General features: G+C 44.0%; 1 protein-coding gene across 4 annotated transcripts in view; it reads right to left on the reverse strand.

Moving 5' to 3' along the window:
• WAC (WW domain containing adaptor with coiled-coil) overlaps positions 1-17,655 on the reverse strand; it is a 119,017-nt gene that overhangs the window by 25,615 nt on the left and 75,747 nt on the right. For all 4 annotated transcript variants that reach the window (XM_073581720.1, XM_073581719.1, XM_073581721.1 and 1 more), the window contains 3 exons: positions 8,834-9,082; positions 1,200-1,322; positions 900-1,048 (listed from right to left, as the gene is read on the reverse strand). In XM_073581720.1, coding sequence (XP_073437821.1) covers positions 900-1,048; positions 1,200-1,322; positions 8,834-9,082 — 521 coding nt within the window. The remainder of the gene's footprint in view (positions 1-899; positions 1,049-1,199; positions 1,323-8,833; positions 9,083-17,655) is intronic.

Genomic DNA, 17,655 nt, shown 5'->3' on the forward strand with positions numbered 1-17,655 from the left:
AACTGGAGAAGGCTGACGCCGTCCAGGGGTGTATACTGCAGAGGAGGAGCCAAAGTTAATCTTTTTCAGATTATGCATAGTGTCGCCTCCGAGTGGACAGCAGCATAACACCCATGGTTCTGTGTCCCCCAATGAGGCGACAGAGTAAAAAGAAAGTCCAACCGCGTCAGATCTTTGGCGACTTACCTGTGGCAATACCTTGGTGGAGATGAAGGGGGTCGCAATGCAACCTCATCCACTGCGGCCGAAGTCGCAGAGTGACCCCTCAATCAATCATGTACTCAAATCCATCTTGCTTTATAGTTTTTTAGGGAACAACAGAAAATTTACAATATGGGATTCCGAAGGAAGAATGGCTGCCCAATAACCAAGACTATTTTAAAACTTTACATTTAATTAAAACTTAAAATAATTTTTTTTTAAAAATATTACTAGGGTAAAGTTACAAAATTAAACATCTAACTCTGGCCAATATGATTCATCACACGTTAATATATTCTTATTACTCATTTATTAGTTCTTGCTACTTTTTAGTCATACAGATTTCTGAGTTATATCTTGCTAGTTCTAAGTCGAACTCCCATTTCTATCACTGACTAAATCCATCACGCAGGTATATTATAATATTGACTTTATTCCCCACTTGTGACCAGTGCTAATAAACTCATGAGCATCATTTGCTAACAGACGGCATATATAATGTCACAAATAGCTGGACATAAATTGCCTCGAAGCATCTGCCATCTCATATGATTATTATCCTAGTGATTAAACCAAAAGGGTATAACGCTATAGTAAAACTCCGCCCAACGCGTTTCACCCTAATACGGGCTTCATCAGGGGTAATAGGCTGCTAGCGAACCAGACAGTTCCCATCCATACATGAGCAGATGAGTTACCTTTGGCTGTGAAGATATGGGCGTCGTGTTTATCAGGGTTTTGTGAGGAACGGTGTTAGTCTGCGGTGTGCTGATTCGGGGGGATACATATGATCTTGGTGAGGAGGCATCAGATGTCAGCGACATAGGAGACTGACTGGACTGTGTTGCTTAAAGAAAAAAAAAAAAAAGTTACTGGTTTTACTTTTTGATTCAGAACCAACACAAAGAAAAGGCACTGGCCAATATTCCTGCACATGGGAGAAAAATGTTTAACAAGCCGAGACTCTGGCAGCATGAATACAGCAGGTCATCGCTCACCTTGTGCAGACAGCTGTGCAACTTGGGAGATCAGAGAGGTGATATTGAAAGCAGAGGGCCCGGCGGTAATGAACTTGTGTAGTATAGACTGTAGAGAGGCTTGTGTCACAGCAGCTGTAAGGACTAAAAAAAAAAAAAAAAAAAAAACAAACATGTATAGGTTAGGCTGGTTTCACATTTGCGTTTTTTTTCGCGGTAATTTAGCTCTAAATAGCGCATGCGTTTTTTTTTCCTATACTTTGCATGGGATACGCTTATGTGCGCATACACATGCGTTTGTACGCGTTTTACCGAGCATGCGTTTTTTTGCGGTATGCGCTCGGGCGCACAAAATGCAACTTGTTGCATTTTTTGTGCGTCCGATTTGCCTCCAAAAAACGCATGCGCGCGCAATGCGTTTTTTTACAGCAAGACACCCAATATAAGTCTATGGGTGCGCATATGTGCGCATTGGCATGCTTATGTATGCGTTTTTTTGCACATGCGTTTTTTTTTTTTGTTAACCATGGAATTTAGGGGTTTGGGTTAGAGTTAGGGTTAGTTAAGGGGGTTTAGGGTTATTGTTAGGGTCAGGGTTAGGGTTAAGTATGGTTTGGTTAAGGGTTAGGGTCAGGGTTAGGGTTAGGGTCAGGGTTAGGGTTAAGTATGGTTTGGTTAAGGGTCAGGGTTAGGGTTAGGGTTAAGGTTAGTTAGGGTTTGGGTTAGGGTTAAGTATGGTTTGGTTAAGGGTTAGGGTCAGGGTTAGGGTTAAGTATGGTTTGGTTAAGGGTTAGGGTCAGGGTTAGGGTTAAGTATGGTTTGGTTAAGGGTTAGGGTCAGGGTTAGGGTTAAGTATGGTTTGGTTAAGGGTTAGGGTCAGGGTTAGGGTTAAGGTTAGTTAGGGTTTGGGTTAGGGTTAAGTATGGTTTGGTTAAGGGTTAGGGTCAGGGTTAGGGTTAAGTATGGTTTGGTTAAGGGTTAGGGTCAGGGTTAGGGTTAAGTATGGTTTGGTTAAGGGTTAGGGTCAGGGTCAGGGTTAGGGTCAAGTATGGTTTGGTTAAGGGTTAGGGTCAGGGTCAGGGTTAAGGTTAGTTAGGGTTTGGGTTAGGGTTAAGTATGGTTTGGTTAAGGGTTAGGGTCAGGGTTAGGGTTAAGTATGGTTTGGTTAAGGGTTAGGGTTAGGGTCAGGGTTAGGGTTAGGGTCAGTAAAGTCATGGTTTGGGTTAGTGTGAGGGGCCACCTAATGTTGGAAAAAAACGCAAACGCGGTAAAAACGCACTAAAAACGCATACAAACGCATAAAAACGCTGCGTTTTTTCCATGTATGCTCATAAAAATGCTTGAAAAAAACGCAGCAGTTGTATGCTTTTGTATGCGTTTTTCAATGCGTTTTTTTGCGGGAAAAACGCGCTGCAAAAAAAAGCAAGTGTGAAACAGGCCTTACAATATGATGCTACATAACAAAAATGCCAAGCCAATGAAAAGGAAAATGCCCATTGACCTGAAGTGGCAGACTGAGGAGTGTACTGAAAAATGAAAGCGAAAGTCATTGGCTGCCTTCAGGTTACACACTGCCTGTGCAGTAAGAAGACTGCCACTAGATGGCAGCAAAATCACACATAGAAAATATAAAATCACCTCCTAAGGGAAGAAATGCTGAAAAAGATAAAAAGATATAAAACATTCTCCCCACAGTCAGGTGTAACAACGCTTCTCATAGCTCAAATAACAGTGATAGGACTTGTATAAGAAACAGTCGTTCTACAATATAATATACTGGCATGTTCTTTACAGACAGAAGCAAATCAACCAAAAGATTAAAATAACTCCTTTCTGTTCACATTTCCTTACAGAGGGGGACATTGGGGCAATGGTATTAAGAAATAGAATAGAAAGACCGAAATAAAAATAAAAAAAAAATGTCTGAGGATACAGATTCTGTACATGTAAGAATAATACAGTGCAACGGAAAACTGGACACCAATTATTGCCTGTCATGCATAATCATAAAATACTTCCCTCCCCCTGGGTCCAGTGCTCGGCTGAGGGAATGAGCCACTAAACTTAGTGATTGGCTGCAACGGTGATGTGCGCAGTAGCCGTGACGTCACCACTGCAGCCGAAACTCAGGCTGGAGTTGGATCCCGAGAGGGAAGTACTGCCTGATTTTGTTAAGTTGCATGGCAAATGGGGCTCACTTTCCTAAAAAGGCTTCTCCTCCCTATTGTACGGCTATATAAATGCTTAATTTTGAATGTGCTAATATACTGTATGTTAGACTTTAAAGAGGATTCATACACCAATGGATTCTGTGTCCCCCAATGAAGCGATAGAGAAATGAGCTTGTTACGTTGCCAAAATCCCTGCGTTCTCCTGAACCCGCTGCGGTTTTCCATTTCAGCCCACAGCTGCAGAGATGGGCGGATTTTTTTCTTTTTTTTGCACCAAGTATTCTTGTGCACAAAGTTTCACAAAGTTCTCTCTCCAGCGAGAGGTTCTCCCACTTTGTGATACCACCTTGTCACTGCTCGGCAGCATCTGAAACTGAGTGAACAGCGTAAACTTGCGAGATCTCGCTGCTCAACCAGGTCCAGATGCCACAGAGCGGTGACTGGGCAGCAAAGGGGGAGAGGGAGAAAACTACAGAAAAACGCACTCCGGGTCCACAAGCATAAGTGGCGCAAAAAAGACAGTAGGCCAAACAGAAGCTGAGAACAGCGGTAGGTTCAGAAAAACACAGATTTTGGCAATAAAAAACTCATTTTTTTTACACTCGTGACAAGTCTCCTTCTAGTTATATAATTACCTTGTAATGTTTTCATTTCCTGTTCTGTCCAGATGTCACCGTATCCCAGAATTCCAAGAGGAGGAAGTTCACCGACCGCCATATTGGGACGCCCAAGTGAAGGGTGTCTTAATATGGAAATTGCGACTGGTACCACCAGCGGAACACCGTCACACCACACACATTCTATACGCCGTGCGCAACACTCACACAGCCTCCTGCGTGGTACCACCAGCGGAACACCGTCGCAGGCGCAGTGAATCATTCGGCTGATCCCGGCGGCCGATGCGCGACGTGTCTACAGGTGGAGGAAGCCGGTCACATTAAAGGGGTTTTCCCACGAACAAAAGTTCATTTTAAAAATTGACTGTGTCTGACCGTGTACGGAGCATACCACATCTCCTGGGCAGGGGAGGAAGCAAAAGACAATACTGACATTACAGCAGGGGAACACACAGGATTCATTTTGTGAGGTAAAATATTTCACTGACTGTTTTTAAACAATAATTTATCTCACTAAACGTATCCTCTGCAATCTCCTGCTGTAATGTCAGTATTGTCTTCTGCTTCCTCCCCTGCCCAGGAGCTGTGGTATGGTTCTGTGCACAGTCAGACACAGGGGTGAGAGAGACAGAGCACAGGGGGGAGACAGCTCAAACGGGACAGCACATGAGGGGAGAGCACAGCCCAGGAAGGAGCGAGACAGCAGACAAGGGGGATAGCACATGGGGTAGACAGGTCAAAGAAGAGAGAACAGACAGGAGAAGTCAGCACATGGGGAAATACAGAGTGGATAGGTGGGTGAGCACATGGGGGAGACTGATTCTCAATGCTGCAAAGCCTGCCCCCATCGTGACATTACCGCCCTCCCGATGCGATAGCACCAGGCCTCCCTCTAGTTAGTGAATACTTGTATATTTCCCGTAAAACAACAAGTCTAAACTTACGTCATTGCTCTGTTACACTTTATGCAAATTTATTAGAATTGACCACGTGTAAAAGGGAGAGTAGAGTCACTGCAGTCTGACCAGGCCTGCACCAACTGGAAAGTATCAGATTATGCAACAACTCCAACTAGTAACATTTATTCATTTCTAAGTGGAGTAACAGACGAACGGCACAAAAATGGAGTAAACAATGCTGCAGAATTGATATATTAAGGGAACTGCAAGAATTTAGAAAGTGGACAAGTCTTATTTCAATTGACTCTACTGCAGTCACTATAAAAAAAAAAAAGGTACAAATACTGGTTACTGAAAAGTTAAAAGGCCATGTACACCTGCCTCTGTCCTTTTTGACAGCGCTGTCAGCCCCTCCCCTTTGCGACAGCTCTCTGCTTGCCCCACCCCTTTCAGACGGCTTTCTGCTTGCTCTTCCCCTTTTCAACAACTCTGCTTGCTCCAAACCCAGCCTTATAACGGCCAAGCCCACGAGAAACCGAGGGGCGTGAAAAAAAAAAAAAAAAAGGAGCAAAACAGCTATCTTAGCTAATTATTAAAAATAAGGGCAACCCCACATCATTTTTTAGGGTCCTCCCATTTTTAATAAGTAAAGTCATAGCAGACTGCTGGGGGCTGATAATAGGCTTGGAAGGTCAATGGAAATTCCCAGCGTAAGAACAGCTCACACCTGTCTGCTTTCCCTAGGCTGGTCATTAAAAATGGGGGTGACCCCACGTAGTTTTCCTTATTTCCTAGTATTTTTCATTTATTAGTAATAAATAAATGAAAGAAAAAAAAAGGCGTGGGGTCCTCCCAATTTTTAATAACCATCCAAGATAAGGCAGACAGCTGGGGGCTGGTGTTTTCAGGCTGGTGTGGATCATGGATATTTGGCCCTTCCCAGTCTAAAAATAGCAGCCTGCAGCCACCCCAGAAAAGCCACGTGCATTAGATGCACCAATTCTGGCACTTAGCCTTAGCTCTTCCCGATTGCCCTGGTGTGTGGTAAGTGGGTAATATTTTGGGATTAATACCAGCTGTGTAATGTCCCTTGACACAGCCAAAGGTTAGTAGTGGGGCGGCAACCTGGTAAGTGAATAATTTAAAACGGGAAAAAAAAAAAAAAAAAAAAAAAACTCCCCCCACATTCCCTCGTTTACCTATTAAAAATAAATCCAGGAAGTTCCGACCGTAATCCAATAGTGAAATGTCCCACGACGCCTATTGAATCCTATGGAGTCTTGTTGTAAGAAAGATCTCAGAACGAAACTTCATAGGTTTACTCACATTCGGCAGCAGGCACCGAAATGATGTATGATTGATAGATGCTGTCCCAATACTAACTTCTGAGATTGATGTCAGAGGACAATTACACAGCAGACATTCCAAAAATATTACCCAGCTTGCCAATGCACCATGGCAAGCGGGAAGAAACGAGGCCAAGTGCTAGAATTGGTCCATCTGAGGCTGGTTTCACATTAGCGCTTTTTAAGCGCACGCACGGCCGGGGGTGGCTCCGCCCCCGAGCCGGCTCTCTGCCCGGCGTGCCCGCCCCTTGCTTGTAGCGCCGCCTCCTAGCGGACAGCGGCGCCTGCGATCGGCGCACCCTATCTTTAGCATAGGGTGCGCAGATCGTGCGCAGGCCGTGCGCTAGTTGCGCTTTGACCTGCGCTGCGCACTTTTGACGGTGCGCCGTGCGCGCCAAAATCCGAAAAGTTCGATTTTGGCGCGCACGGCGCACCGTCAAAAGTGCGCAGCACAGGTCAAAGCGCAACTAGCGCACGGCCTGCGCACGATCTGCGCACCCTATGCTAAAGATAGGGTGCGCCGATCGCAGGCGCCGCTGTCCGCTAGGAGGCGGCGCTACAAGCAAGGGGCGGGCACGCCGGGCAGAGAGCCGGCTCGGGGCGGAGCTACCCCCGGCCGTGCGTGCGCTTAAAAAGCGCTAATGTGAAACCAGCCTAATACATGCGTTTTTTTCTGCAGCGAGCTGCTATTTTTAGGCTGAGGAGGGCCAAATATTCATGGACCTTCCCAGCTTGAGAATACCAGCCCCCACTGTCTGCTTTACCCTTGCTGATTATCAACAACAGGGTGGAACCCAATGCAGTTTTATTTTAATAATTTATTTAAATAATTTAAAAAAAAGGGGTGAGGTCCCATCTATTTTTGATAACCAGCCAAGACGAAGCATAAAGCTGAGGGCTGCAGCTGTCTGTTTTACCTGCACTTGTGGGGACACAGCTTCCGTGTTTGGAGTCCGTGCACAGACACAAAACTTTACCGTTCGGGTTCGCCCATAACCAATTACTGGCAGATGCAGTAAACAAAAATTCTGAAACTTAGATCAGAAAGGAAAATGCCTATCAGGGGTTGAAAATGAATGAGGGAATGAAGAGAGATTGAAACTTAGTGCAATTTTAACTTAAAGTAACATATGAAAAATATCCTACCTCCTACAAATAACATCTCAAGAACGTAAATGTATGCTAAATACACATATCATCGTAAAGACATCGAAACCTAGATCAATATTCGCTGTGATCCAGGGCTATTATCAGTATATATTACTTACAAAGTGCTTGTAAAAAACAGCTACTCTAACTCATTAAAAATTTCTCTCCGTTAAAGGGTGGACTTTTTAGTGTTATAGTTTACTGCACGTTGCCTTGGTTGCCGGCGACAACTGCAGTCTATCAGCAGTGGTTGGTCACCTAGGTAAGTAGCGCAGTGCTTTCAAGTTTTTTACTATATAGCTTGTAAACCACTCTCCTCAATCCTCAGAACTGCCTTTATTTGAAGTATCAAAGAGAACACAGTTCGGGCAAGCAAGCAGAGCAAAGATGCTGCTGGTCTAAAGTGTTAAACAGGAATGCACTTTCCGTTCCCCAACTCCTCTCCCGGCAAGCGATACACTCCAGAAGAATGAAGAGGAGGAACCCCCTTTAAATGATTGTATATTGTAACAATATGCCATTAGCTGATCAGCTGAACACTTTTTAAAAGCGTTAACATGCCTTAATATTGCCTAAAATAATCAGAAAGCAGCAGGAGAGTGAGCAGAAAACGACCATCCTTGACTTTAGACACTGTTGGGGAGCCTGACATGTGCCATCAGATCTGAAAGGTGTTGTCTGCTCTAAATTGCTAAGTCAGCAGTCACTCAACACAAGTGTATAGAGTGAGGCCGAGACCACTAGTCGGGTGCTGGTCGGGAGTATATAACTCCTACATCACCGCCGGTCCTGGCTCAGAAACCAGCGATTCCTTGCAGTGCACAGTCCATGTGCTTAAGGGGATTCATAAGTCTAGTGTCACACAAAGTGACTGCAGACCTCTCAATTTAGACCGGACAACCCCTTTACAACAGATTCACATGCAGCATAATTTCACAAATTCACAACAAAATCCGTATATACAGATATAGAAGGGGACGTGCCACACATGCTGTATCTACATCCAAATTCAAGGCGTATGGAGGTTTCCAAAAATGAATCCATGGTCTGAAACGGAACCGAGCCAGAATTAAGCCTTCACTTGGAGAAAATTTTTTTAATATTTTTTCCCACACACTGACAACCCAATGTCAACTCAACATGTCAGGCTTGACATGTCATTCTCCGAAAGGAGAAATATTACCCCTTGGATCCTGGTCAGACGCCTCTCACCCAGTCAAACCAGATCTCCCACTTTGCACTAACGAGAGTCAATAACCCAAAATACAGTGTCTACAAAATTTTTTGTTTTCTGCTTTTTGGTATCCTAAGTCATGTGACAAGGCTTGTTAGAGAGTGGATATTGACTTTCAGGATTGATACTTCCTATAGGTGGCACTAGAGTTCTAGTCCTCTTCCTCTCTGAAGAGACAATTTGCAACCCAATGTCAAGACACAAACTGCTAAAGAATAAAAGAATACAGCATGCTGTACCTTCATTAATTTTGGAGATATCCACATTAGAATTATTAATCTGTAGAGTGGCTTGCAAGGCAGGAAGCAGCTGTCGCAGGAGGTTGGGGTCCTGCAATAGTGAAGGAATTGGTGATTGTGGCACCGGTGACACAGGGACCGTGGAAGTGGAGGATGACGAAGAGGAGGGAGGAACCGTAGTGGGGTTTAGTCCAGGGGCAGATGATGTGGATGGAGTAGTACAGGATGGTTTCTCAGCAGATGATGAGTCTGTGGGGATAAAGATGGCACTGGTTAGATAAAAATTACACAATAAGTACAAATTATACAGTGCTGGTGGTGTTAATCATTGTAAAAACCACTTATGATTTCAATAATATCCTGGATACTAGAGTCATCACTGAGGGTTGAAAGAGATTTAGCGTATGGAGATTTATACAGCTCCAAAAAATGCATGCTGTGAGCGCCCTCTAGTGGTTACTCTAGCAGCAAGAATTGCTCTGCGTTGCATGGTGGTGTCACTGAACAGCTGTAGATGGTGCGAGTCAATTTGCACATGCCATTCCAGTGGTCTACAGTCGCAACACGGGAGCACCGCCTCATACCTGGCGACATCAGATGCTTTTCTTTCTTTTTTTTTCTTTTTTTTTTTAATTACCCACTTTGCAGCAATATCATTTTTTCAGCGAGTCCTACATGTGATGCTTCGCCAGGGCGGCTAATCAAAAGAGCCGCTGATGCTGGCAGGCAACAGGCGGTACACGCTCTCCCATGAAGGAGTCACATATCACTGTCATTGCGGACAGAATGATACATGCAAATCAATTCGCACCATCTAAAATAACTGAACATCTGTTTATTTTCACCAAAAAAAACACAATTAAAGAAGTTTTATAAGAAAACACCCATCACGGACAACTATAAGTGTGTACAGTATTTTTCTAAGTTACCATGGAGACACGAGTCTGCACAGGGGTTGTATACAAACTTGTATTCAGGACTACTTACAGTTGTGGCCAAAAGTATTGACACCCCTGCAATTCTGTCAGATAATACTTAGTTTCTTCCTGAAAATGATTGCAAACACAAATTCTTTGGTATTATCTTCATTTAATTTGTCTTAAATGAAAAAACACAAAAAGAATTGTCCTAAAGCCAAATTGGATATAATTCCACACCAAACATAAAAAAGAGGGTGGACAAAAGTATTGGCACTGTTCGAAAAATCAAGTGATACTTCTCTAATTTGTGTAATTAACAGCACCTGTAACTTACTTGTGGCAGGGAGAGGGAGAGGGAGAGGGAATTTTTTTTTTCTTCTTGTTTTGTCCGGCACCCAGAAAGAAATTCGGGTTAAATGAGTGTCTGGAGGATCCGCCAGAGAAAAAAACGTTGCAAGCTCCGTTTTGAAATCTTTGAGGATGGTGACGGACAGCAACTTTTGGCGGATCCTCAAAAATACGGATGCAACGGACAGCAATCCGCCATTAATGCAAGTCAATGGGGAAAAAAACGGATCCTCAAAAGAAAATTGAGGATCCGTTTTTTTCAAAATCTGGCGGATTGTGACTGATTGTAAAAAATGGAAGTGTGAAAGAGGCCTAACAGGTGTTGGCAATAACTAAATCACACTTGCAGTCAGTTGACATGGATTAAAGTTTACTCAACCTCTGTCCTTGTGTGTACCACATTGAGCATGGAGAAAAGAAAGAAGACCAAAGAGCTGTCTGAGGACTTGAGAAACCAAATTGTGAGGAAGCATGAGCAATCTCAAGGCTACAAGTTCATCTCCACAAAGACCTGAATGTTCCTGTGTCTACCGTGCGCAGTATCATCAAGATGTTTAAAGCCCATGGCACTGTGGCTAACCTCCCTAGATGTGGACGGAAAAGAAAAATTGACAAGAGATTTCAACGCAAGATTGTGCGGATGTTGGATAAAGAACCTCGACTAACATCCAAACAAGTTCAAGCTGCCCTGCAGTCCGAGGGTACAACAGTGTCAACCCGTACTATCCGTCGGCTTATGAATGAAAAGGGACTGTATGGTAGGAGACCCAGGAAGACCCCACCTCTTACCCTGAGACATAAAAAAGCCAAGGTGGAGTTTACCAAAACTTACCTGAAAAAGCCTAAAACGTTTTGGAAGAATGTTCTCTGGTCAGATGAGACAAAAGTAGAGTTTTTTGGGCAAAGGCATCAACATAGTTTACAGCAGAAAAAATAAAAAAAGAAAGAGGCATTCAAAGAAAAGAACACGGTCCCTACAGTCAAACATGACGGCGGTTCCCTGATGTTTTGGGGTTGCTTTGCTGCCTTTGGCACTGGATTGCTTGACCGTGTGCATGGCATTATGAAGTCTGAAGACTACCAACAAATTTTGCAGCATAATGTAGGGCCCAGTGTGAGAAAGCTGGGTCTCCCTCAGAGGTCATGGGTCTTCCAGCAGGACAATGACCCAAAACACACTTCAAAAAGCACCAGAAAATGGTTTGAGAGAAAGCTCTGGAGACTTCTAAGGTGGCCAGCAATGAGTCCAGACCTGAATCCCATAGAACACCTGTGGAGAGATCTAAACATGGCAGTTTGGAGAAGGCACCCTTCTAATATCAAGGACCTGGAGCAGTTTGCCAAAGAAGAATGGTCTAAAATTCCAGCAGAGCATTGTAAGAAGCGGTTGGTCGCAGTTATTTTGGATAAAGGTTGTGCAACCAAGTATTAGGCTGAGGGTGCCAAAACTTTTGTCTGGCCCATTTTTGGAGTTGTGTGTGAAATGATCAATGTTTTGCTTTTTGCTTCATTCTCTTGTGTTTTTTCATTTAAGACAAATTAAATGAAGATAGTAATACCAAAGAATTTGTGTTTGCAATCATTTTCAGGAAGAAACTGAGTATTATCTGACAGAATTGCAGGGGTGTCAATACTTTTGGCCACAACTGTACAAAGAACTCATTACTGTTTTCACAATGTAAGATAATACTTCGTCAGATGAGGGTGCTCAAGAGCCAAGCCAGAGCAATAAATGTCAGGTGCCGGTTGTGTTACACAGCCAGCCAACGATAGCTGCTATGCAGGCACTGAAACACTGCAGCCAATCTTTGACAGCATTTGAGTAATGCGACAATCACAAGGTACTTGGTGGTTTGCCATGGCATTCGGGGGCCTACTGAGCGATTCGTAAGAGATTATATATATATATATATATATATATATATATATATATATATATATATATATATATATATACACACACACACTCACTGGCCACTTTATTAGGTACACCTGTCCAACTGTGTGTTAAGACTTAATTTCTAATCAGCCAATCACATGGCGGCAACTCAGTGCATTTAGGCATGTAGACATGGTCAAGACAATCTCCTGCAGTTCAAACCGAGCATCAGTATGGGGAAGAAAGGTGATTTGAGTGCCTTTGAACGTGGCATGATTGTTGGTGCCAGAAGGGCTGGTCTGAGAATTTCAGAAACTGCTGATCTACTGGGATTTTCACGCACAACCATCTCTAGGGTTTACAGAGAATGGTCCGAAAAAGAAAAAAAATCCAGTGAGCGGCAGTTCTGTGGCCGGAAATGCCATGTTGATGCCAGAGGTCAGAGGAGAATGGGCAGACTGGTTCGAGCTGATAGAAAGGCAACAGTGACTCAAATTGCCACCCGTTACAAACAAGGTAGGCAGAAGAGCATCTCTGAACGCACAGTGCGTCGAACTTTGAGGCAGATGGGCTACAGCAGCAGAAGACCACACTGGGTACCACTCCTCTCAGCTAAGAACAGGAAACTGAGGCTACAATTTGCACAAGCTCATCGAAATTGGACAGTAGAAGATTGGAAAAACGTTGCCTGGTCTGATGAGTCTCGATTTCTGCTGCGACATTCGGATGGTAGGGTCAGAATTTGGCGTAAACAACATGAAAGCATGGATCCATCCTGCCTTGTATCAACGGTTCAGGCTGGTGGTGGTGGTGTCATGGTGTGGGGAATTTTTTCTGGGCACTCTTTGGGCCCCTTGGTACCAATTGAGCATCGTTGCAACGCCACAGCCTACCTGAGTATTGTTGCTGACCATGTCCATCCCTTTATGACCACAATGTACCCAACATCTGATGGCTACTTTCAGCAGGATAATGCGCCATGTCATAAAGCTCGAATCATCTCAGATTGGTTTCTTGAACATGACAATGAGTTTACTGTACTCAAATGGCCTCCTCAGTCACTAGATCTCAATCCAATAGAGCATCTTTGGGATGTGGTGGAACGGGAGATTCGCATCAGGGATGTGCAGCCGACAAATCTGCGCCAACTGTGTGATGCCATCATGTCAATATGGTCCAAAATCTCTGAGGAATGCTTCCAGCACCTTGTTGAATCTCTGCCACGAAGAATTGAGGCAGTTCTGAAGGCAAAAGGGGGTCCAACCCCTTACTAGCATGGTGTACCTAATAAAGTGGCCAGTGAGTGTATATATATATATATATATATATATACACACACACATATACACACACACACACACACACACACACACACTGAATTAAAGGCTTTAAAAAAGGAGTTGTCTCATGTTCTTAAATGAGTACAATTTCAGAGTGCTTGTAAAAAAGAGGCAACTATCAAAAAACATCTCTGTTGTGAAGAGCGGAGGCATTTTTTAACCTATAGTTGACTCCTCATTGCCCACGTTAATAGCCACTGACACCAGAAATGGCCAGTGTCCTAGGTAAGTAGGGATGCACTTACAAGCTATTAGCAATAATGCTTGCAAGCGCTGCTGTGAAGCCACTGTATTCGACCAGCCTCCTTGCCCCTGCCCTCCTTCAATCCTGCAGAGGCAGCGGTCTCAGAAAGCAGCATTGGAGAGAGCACAGTTTAAACATGCAGCGCCCATGCCACTTTCTAAACTGTCGGACATGAGGAGCGCAAGCAAAATGTCGACAAACCAAATTTCTGTACACACACACACACACACACACACACACACACACACACACAGGGCTGTGGAGTCGGAGTCCATTTTGGTGGAGTCAGGCTCATGGAAATTGAGGAGTCTGATTTGGAGGTTTGACTAACCATCTCCACAGCCCTGGCAGGGCATTGGAGTCAGAGCCCATTTTGGTGGAGTCGGAGACATGGAAATTGAGGAGTCTGAGGTTTAGCTTACCGACTCCACAGCCCTGCATATACATATACTCACATATACTCACACACACACACACACACACACACACACACACACACACATACGTGTGAAAAAGTGTTTGCCCCATCAAGATTTCCTATTTTTCAAACTTGTCAACTCGTTTTTGGCTATTAGGCTATGTGCACATGTTGAGTATTTGCTTGCAGAAATTTCTGCAAGGTTTCTTTATCTCATGGCAGGAAAAATGCAGCGGCACAAACACGCGTTTTTTGCATGTGTTTTTGTACAGCAATGAAGGCTTTCTTGAGCTAAAAAAAAAATTTTTTTTAAAAAAATTTTTGATGTAATTTCTTGGTTCTAAAGGCCCTTTTACATTTAGCGATGCACCAGCGATCCGACCAGCGATCCGACCCGGTCAGGATCGCTGGTGCATCGCTAAATGATCGCTAGTGAGCTTTCATACAGAAAGATCTCACAGCGATGCAGCAGCGATGCAGCAGCGATACTTACCATTCATACACAGCGATGAAGACATCCTCCCGCCCGCGTCCAGCGTCGCTCGTTGTCACAGCAGGAAGTCTCAGCAGGAAGCGCCCGACGAGAAATGGAGCCGGACATTCTCGCGCGATCAGCGATGGACAGCGGGGGAGCCGGTCGCTGGTAAGTATCACACATAGCGATATCGCTAGCAATATCGCTATAACGTCACAAAACCAGTGACGTTTTAGCGATATTGCTAGCGATATCGCTTAGTGTAAAACCCCCTTAACACCATTTTTTCATGCTGATGCAGGTGCAATCAGGGTAATGGGATTAGGGCTTGGCATCAGCAGCTGTCATTGACACCTAGCTCTATGCTTAGTAATGAAAAGGTGTCAGCCAGACAAGCTCATTACTGAGCCAATAAGTAAACACAAACACACAGTGTCACCAGCCTATGTAAGAGCATTAACACAATGCTTACAGCCTTTGTACGTTCAGACACACAGTTAATTTTAAAGAAAATAAAAAATGCGTGGGCTCCCGTGTAATTTTAATAACCAGCAGAGGGAAAGCCGACGGCTGAGGGCTGATGTTAATATTCTGAGAAGGAGCCAACAGCCATAAAGGTTCCCAAGCTATTAATATCAGCTCACAGTTGTTTGCTTTGCCTTTACTGTCTAGTTTACAAGGAGACACAAAAAAAAAAAATGGACATAGGGTGCCCCTATAAAATCAATCCAGCAAAGGCTAGGCAGACAGCTACGGGCTGATATTAATAGCCTAGGAAGGGGCCATGGTTTTTTTTCCCCTCCCAGACTAGAAACATCAGTTCTCAGCCGCCCCAGAAAAGGCACATCTATAAGATGCATCAAATCTGATGCTTAGCCTCACTCTTCCCACTTGCCCTGTAGCGGTGGCAAGTGGGGTTCATATTTGTGGGGTTGATGTAACCTTTGTATCGTCAGGTGACATCAAGCCCACAGGTTAGTAGTGAAGGGGCATCTATAAGACACCCCCATTACTAACCCCATAGTGATATTGTATAAAATAAAAAAAAACCACAACCAGAATAAAGTCCTTTATTTGAAATAATGACAGAGACTCCTTTAATGAATCTTAATTAAAACATACTCATCGAATGCCTAATCCACTGATGTCTCCTGCAAAAAAATAAAAAATAAACCACAATATTTCTCACCTATCCACAGAGAAAATAATCCATAAAGTCCCACGATGATCCTGATCACTTTCAGAGCAGTCACTGATTTGACTGCTCTCAAAAACAGCCGGCGATACACTGACAGGAGGTAATCGCTCTCGCAGTGTATCACTGAGCTGCCGTGAGACAGTTCATAGGAGTTCATCAGCTGCTCAGCTCCGATGCTTTCGCTTACGCTGAGTGAGAACTTTCCCATGCAGCAGTGGTGCCGTGGGATCACCGGAGCTGATCAGCTGACAAACTCCGGTGAACACTCAAGGCAGCTCAGTGATACACTGCAAGAGCGATTACCTCCTGTCAGTATCGGTGGCGGCCAAAAGACCAGTCACATCTCCCGATGTGACTGTTCTACATGTGATATCGCAGTGGGACGCTTGGGATATCTTGGACTACAGCGAACAGGTGAGTATATGTTGGTTTATTATTTTACATTATTTCTAGGAGACGAGGGCATCAGGAATTTGGTGTTAGGTCTCCCATCATCAGCACCTGCTGTCACTTATCAGTGACAGCAGACGTAGGCCAATGGGAGCAGCAGTCTCATCAGCACACACCTGCTGACCTGCGGTAAGCTGTTTACAACAGGTCACAGGCACAGCTGCAGGGTCACGCTAACAGACCCCACAGCGCTCTGACCAACAGTCTTACCGGCGGTAGAGTTACCACAGGTCACAGCTGCAGGGTCATGCTGACATCTCACAGCACGACCCCGCAGGGCTCTGATCGACAGTAGCATTACCACCGTTCAGAACCTCCGTGCTGGTGTTTCCAATGCTGTCCCACAGATGACAGAGTGGGGAACACCATAGGAAGCCGGTAAAAAGGCAAACAAAAACTCAGCAAATCCGCAAATATTTTTATACCTGCGTTGTTTCTATGGATTTGACTGACTCAATTGAAGTCAATGGGTGAAAAACGCTGCAGAAATGCACAAAGAATTGACATGCTGCAGAAAAAAAAACACTGCCTATACTCAAAGGAAATTTACTGATCATGTGCACAACACTTAAAGATTGTCATTGAATAAGCTTGCACAAGGTTTCAATAGCATTTTTGGTCCATATCCACACGAAAAACCACATAAAAAAAACGCACAGTCTGCACTCAGCTTAAAACTGTGCACTGCTCATCCGCTCCCCGGGCATGCACACTGTGTACACAGCCCAAGCTTTATGCCAGATGCGTGCATGTGCTGGAGCGCAGAGGGACATAGTAACGCGCATAGCGTGTGCGCTCACACATCATGTAGACACTGACTCAGAGCGACTACGGCACATGCACGCATCTGACATGAAGCTGGGGCTGTATACCCAGAGTCAGTGTGCATGCCCGGGGAGCAGATGGGCAGCGTGCAAGAGTGGGATTTCATACGGGGTTGCCGTGCCTTCTGGCCAGTCATGGCTATCAAATGCAATGCTATGGGCATGCATAATTTCAAAAGTACACTGAATCATCAGTGACTCAAAAGACAAAGTCAAGACCACTATGACTGAAAGAAAAGGTATATGAGGGAATCCTCTAATGATATGAAGTGTCTTTTAAACCTAATAGTTGGAAATTTTCTTTGACAAAAACTATACTGATGCACACTGCATCCCTAATACCACACTGGGACCAGGATAATAGCCAAAAACGAGGCGACAAATTCCCTTTAAATGTTTCAGGCCATGTATCCCTGTAGGTTTGATTTATTTACACCATAATAATTAAGATCTTCATTTAAAAACTGCATTTTGTGATTACTTCTTTGATTTTTAAATTAGTTCGGTGATCTGAAGACGTCTGCAGAGCAGGTGGGTTGAATATATATATATATATATATATATATATATATATATATATATATATATATATATATTCAACCCACCTGCTCTGCAGACCTCTTCAGATCACCGAACTAATTTAAAAATCTAAGAAAGAAGTAATCACAAAATGCAGTTTTTAAATGAAGATCTTTATTATTAAGGTGTAAAGAAATCAAACCTACA

This window comes from Dendrobates tinctorius, unplaced genomic scaffold (genome assembly GCF_039654945.1).
Source record: "Dendrobates tinctorius isolate UK_male_01 unplaced genomic scaffold, ASM3965494v1 ptg000070l, whole genome shotgun sequence".
NCBI lineage: Eukaryota > Metazoa > Chordata > Amphibia > Anura > Dendrobatidae > Dendrobates > Dendrobates tinctorius.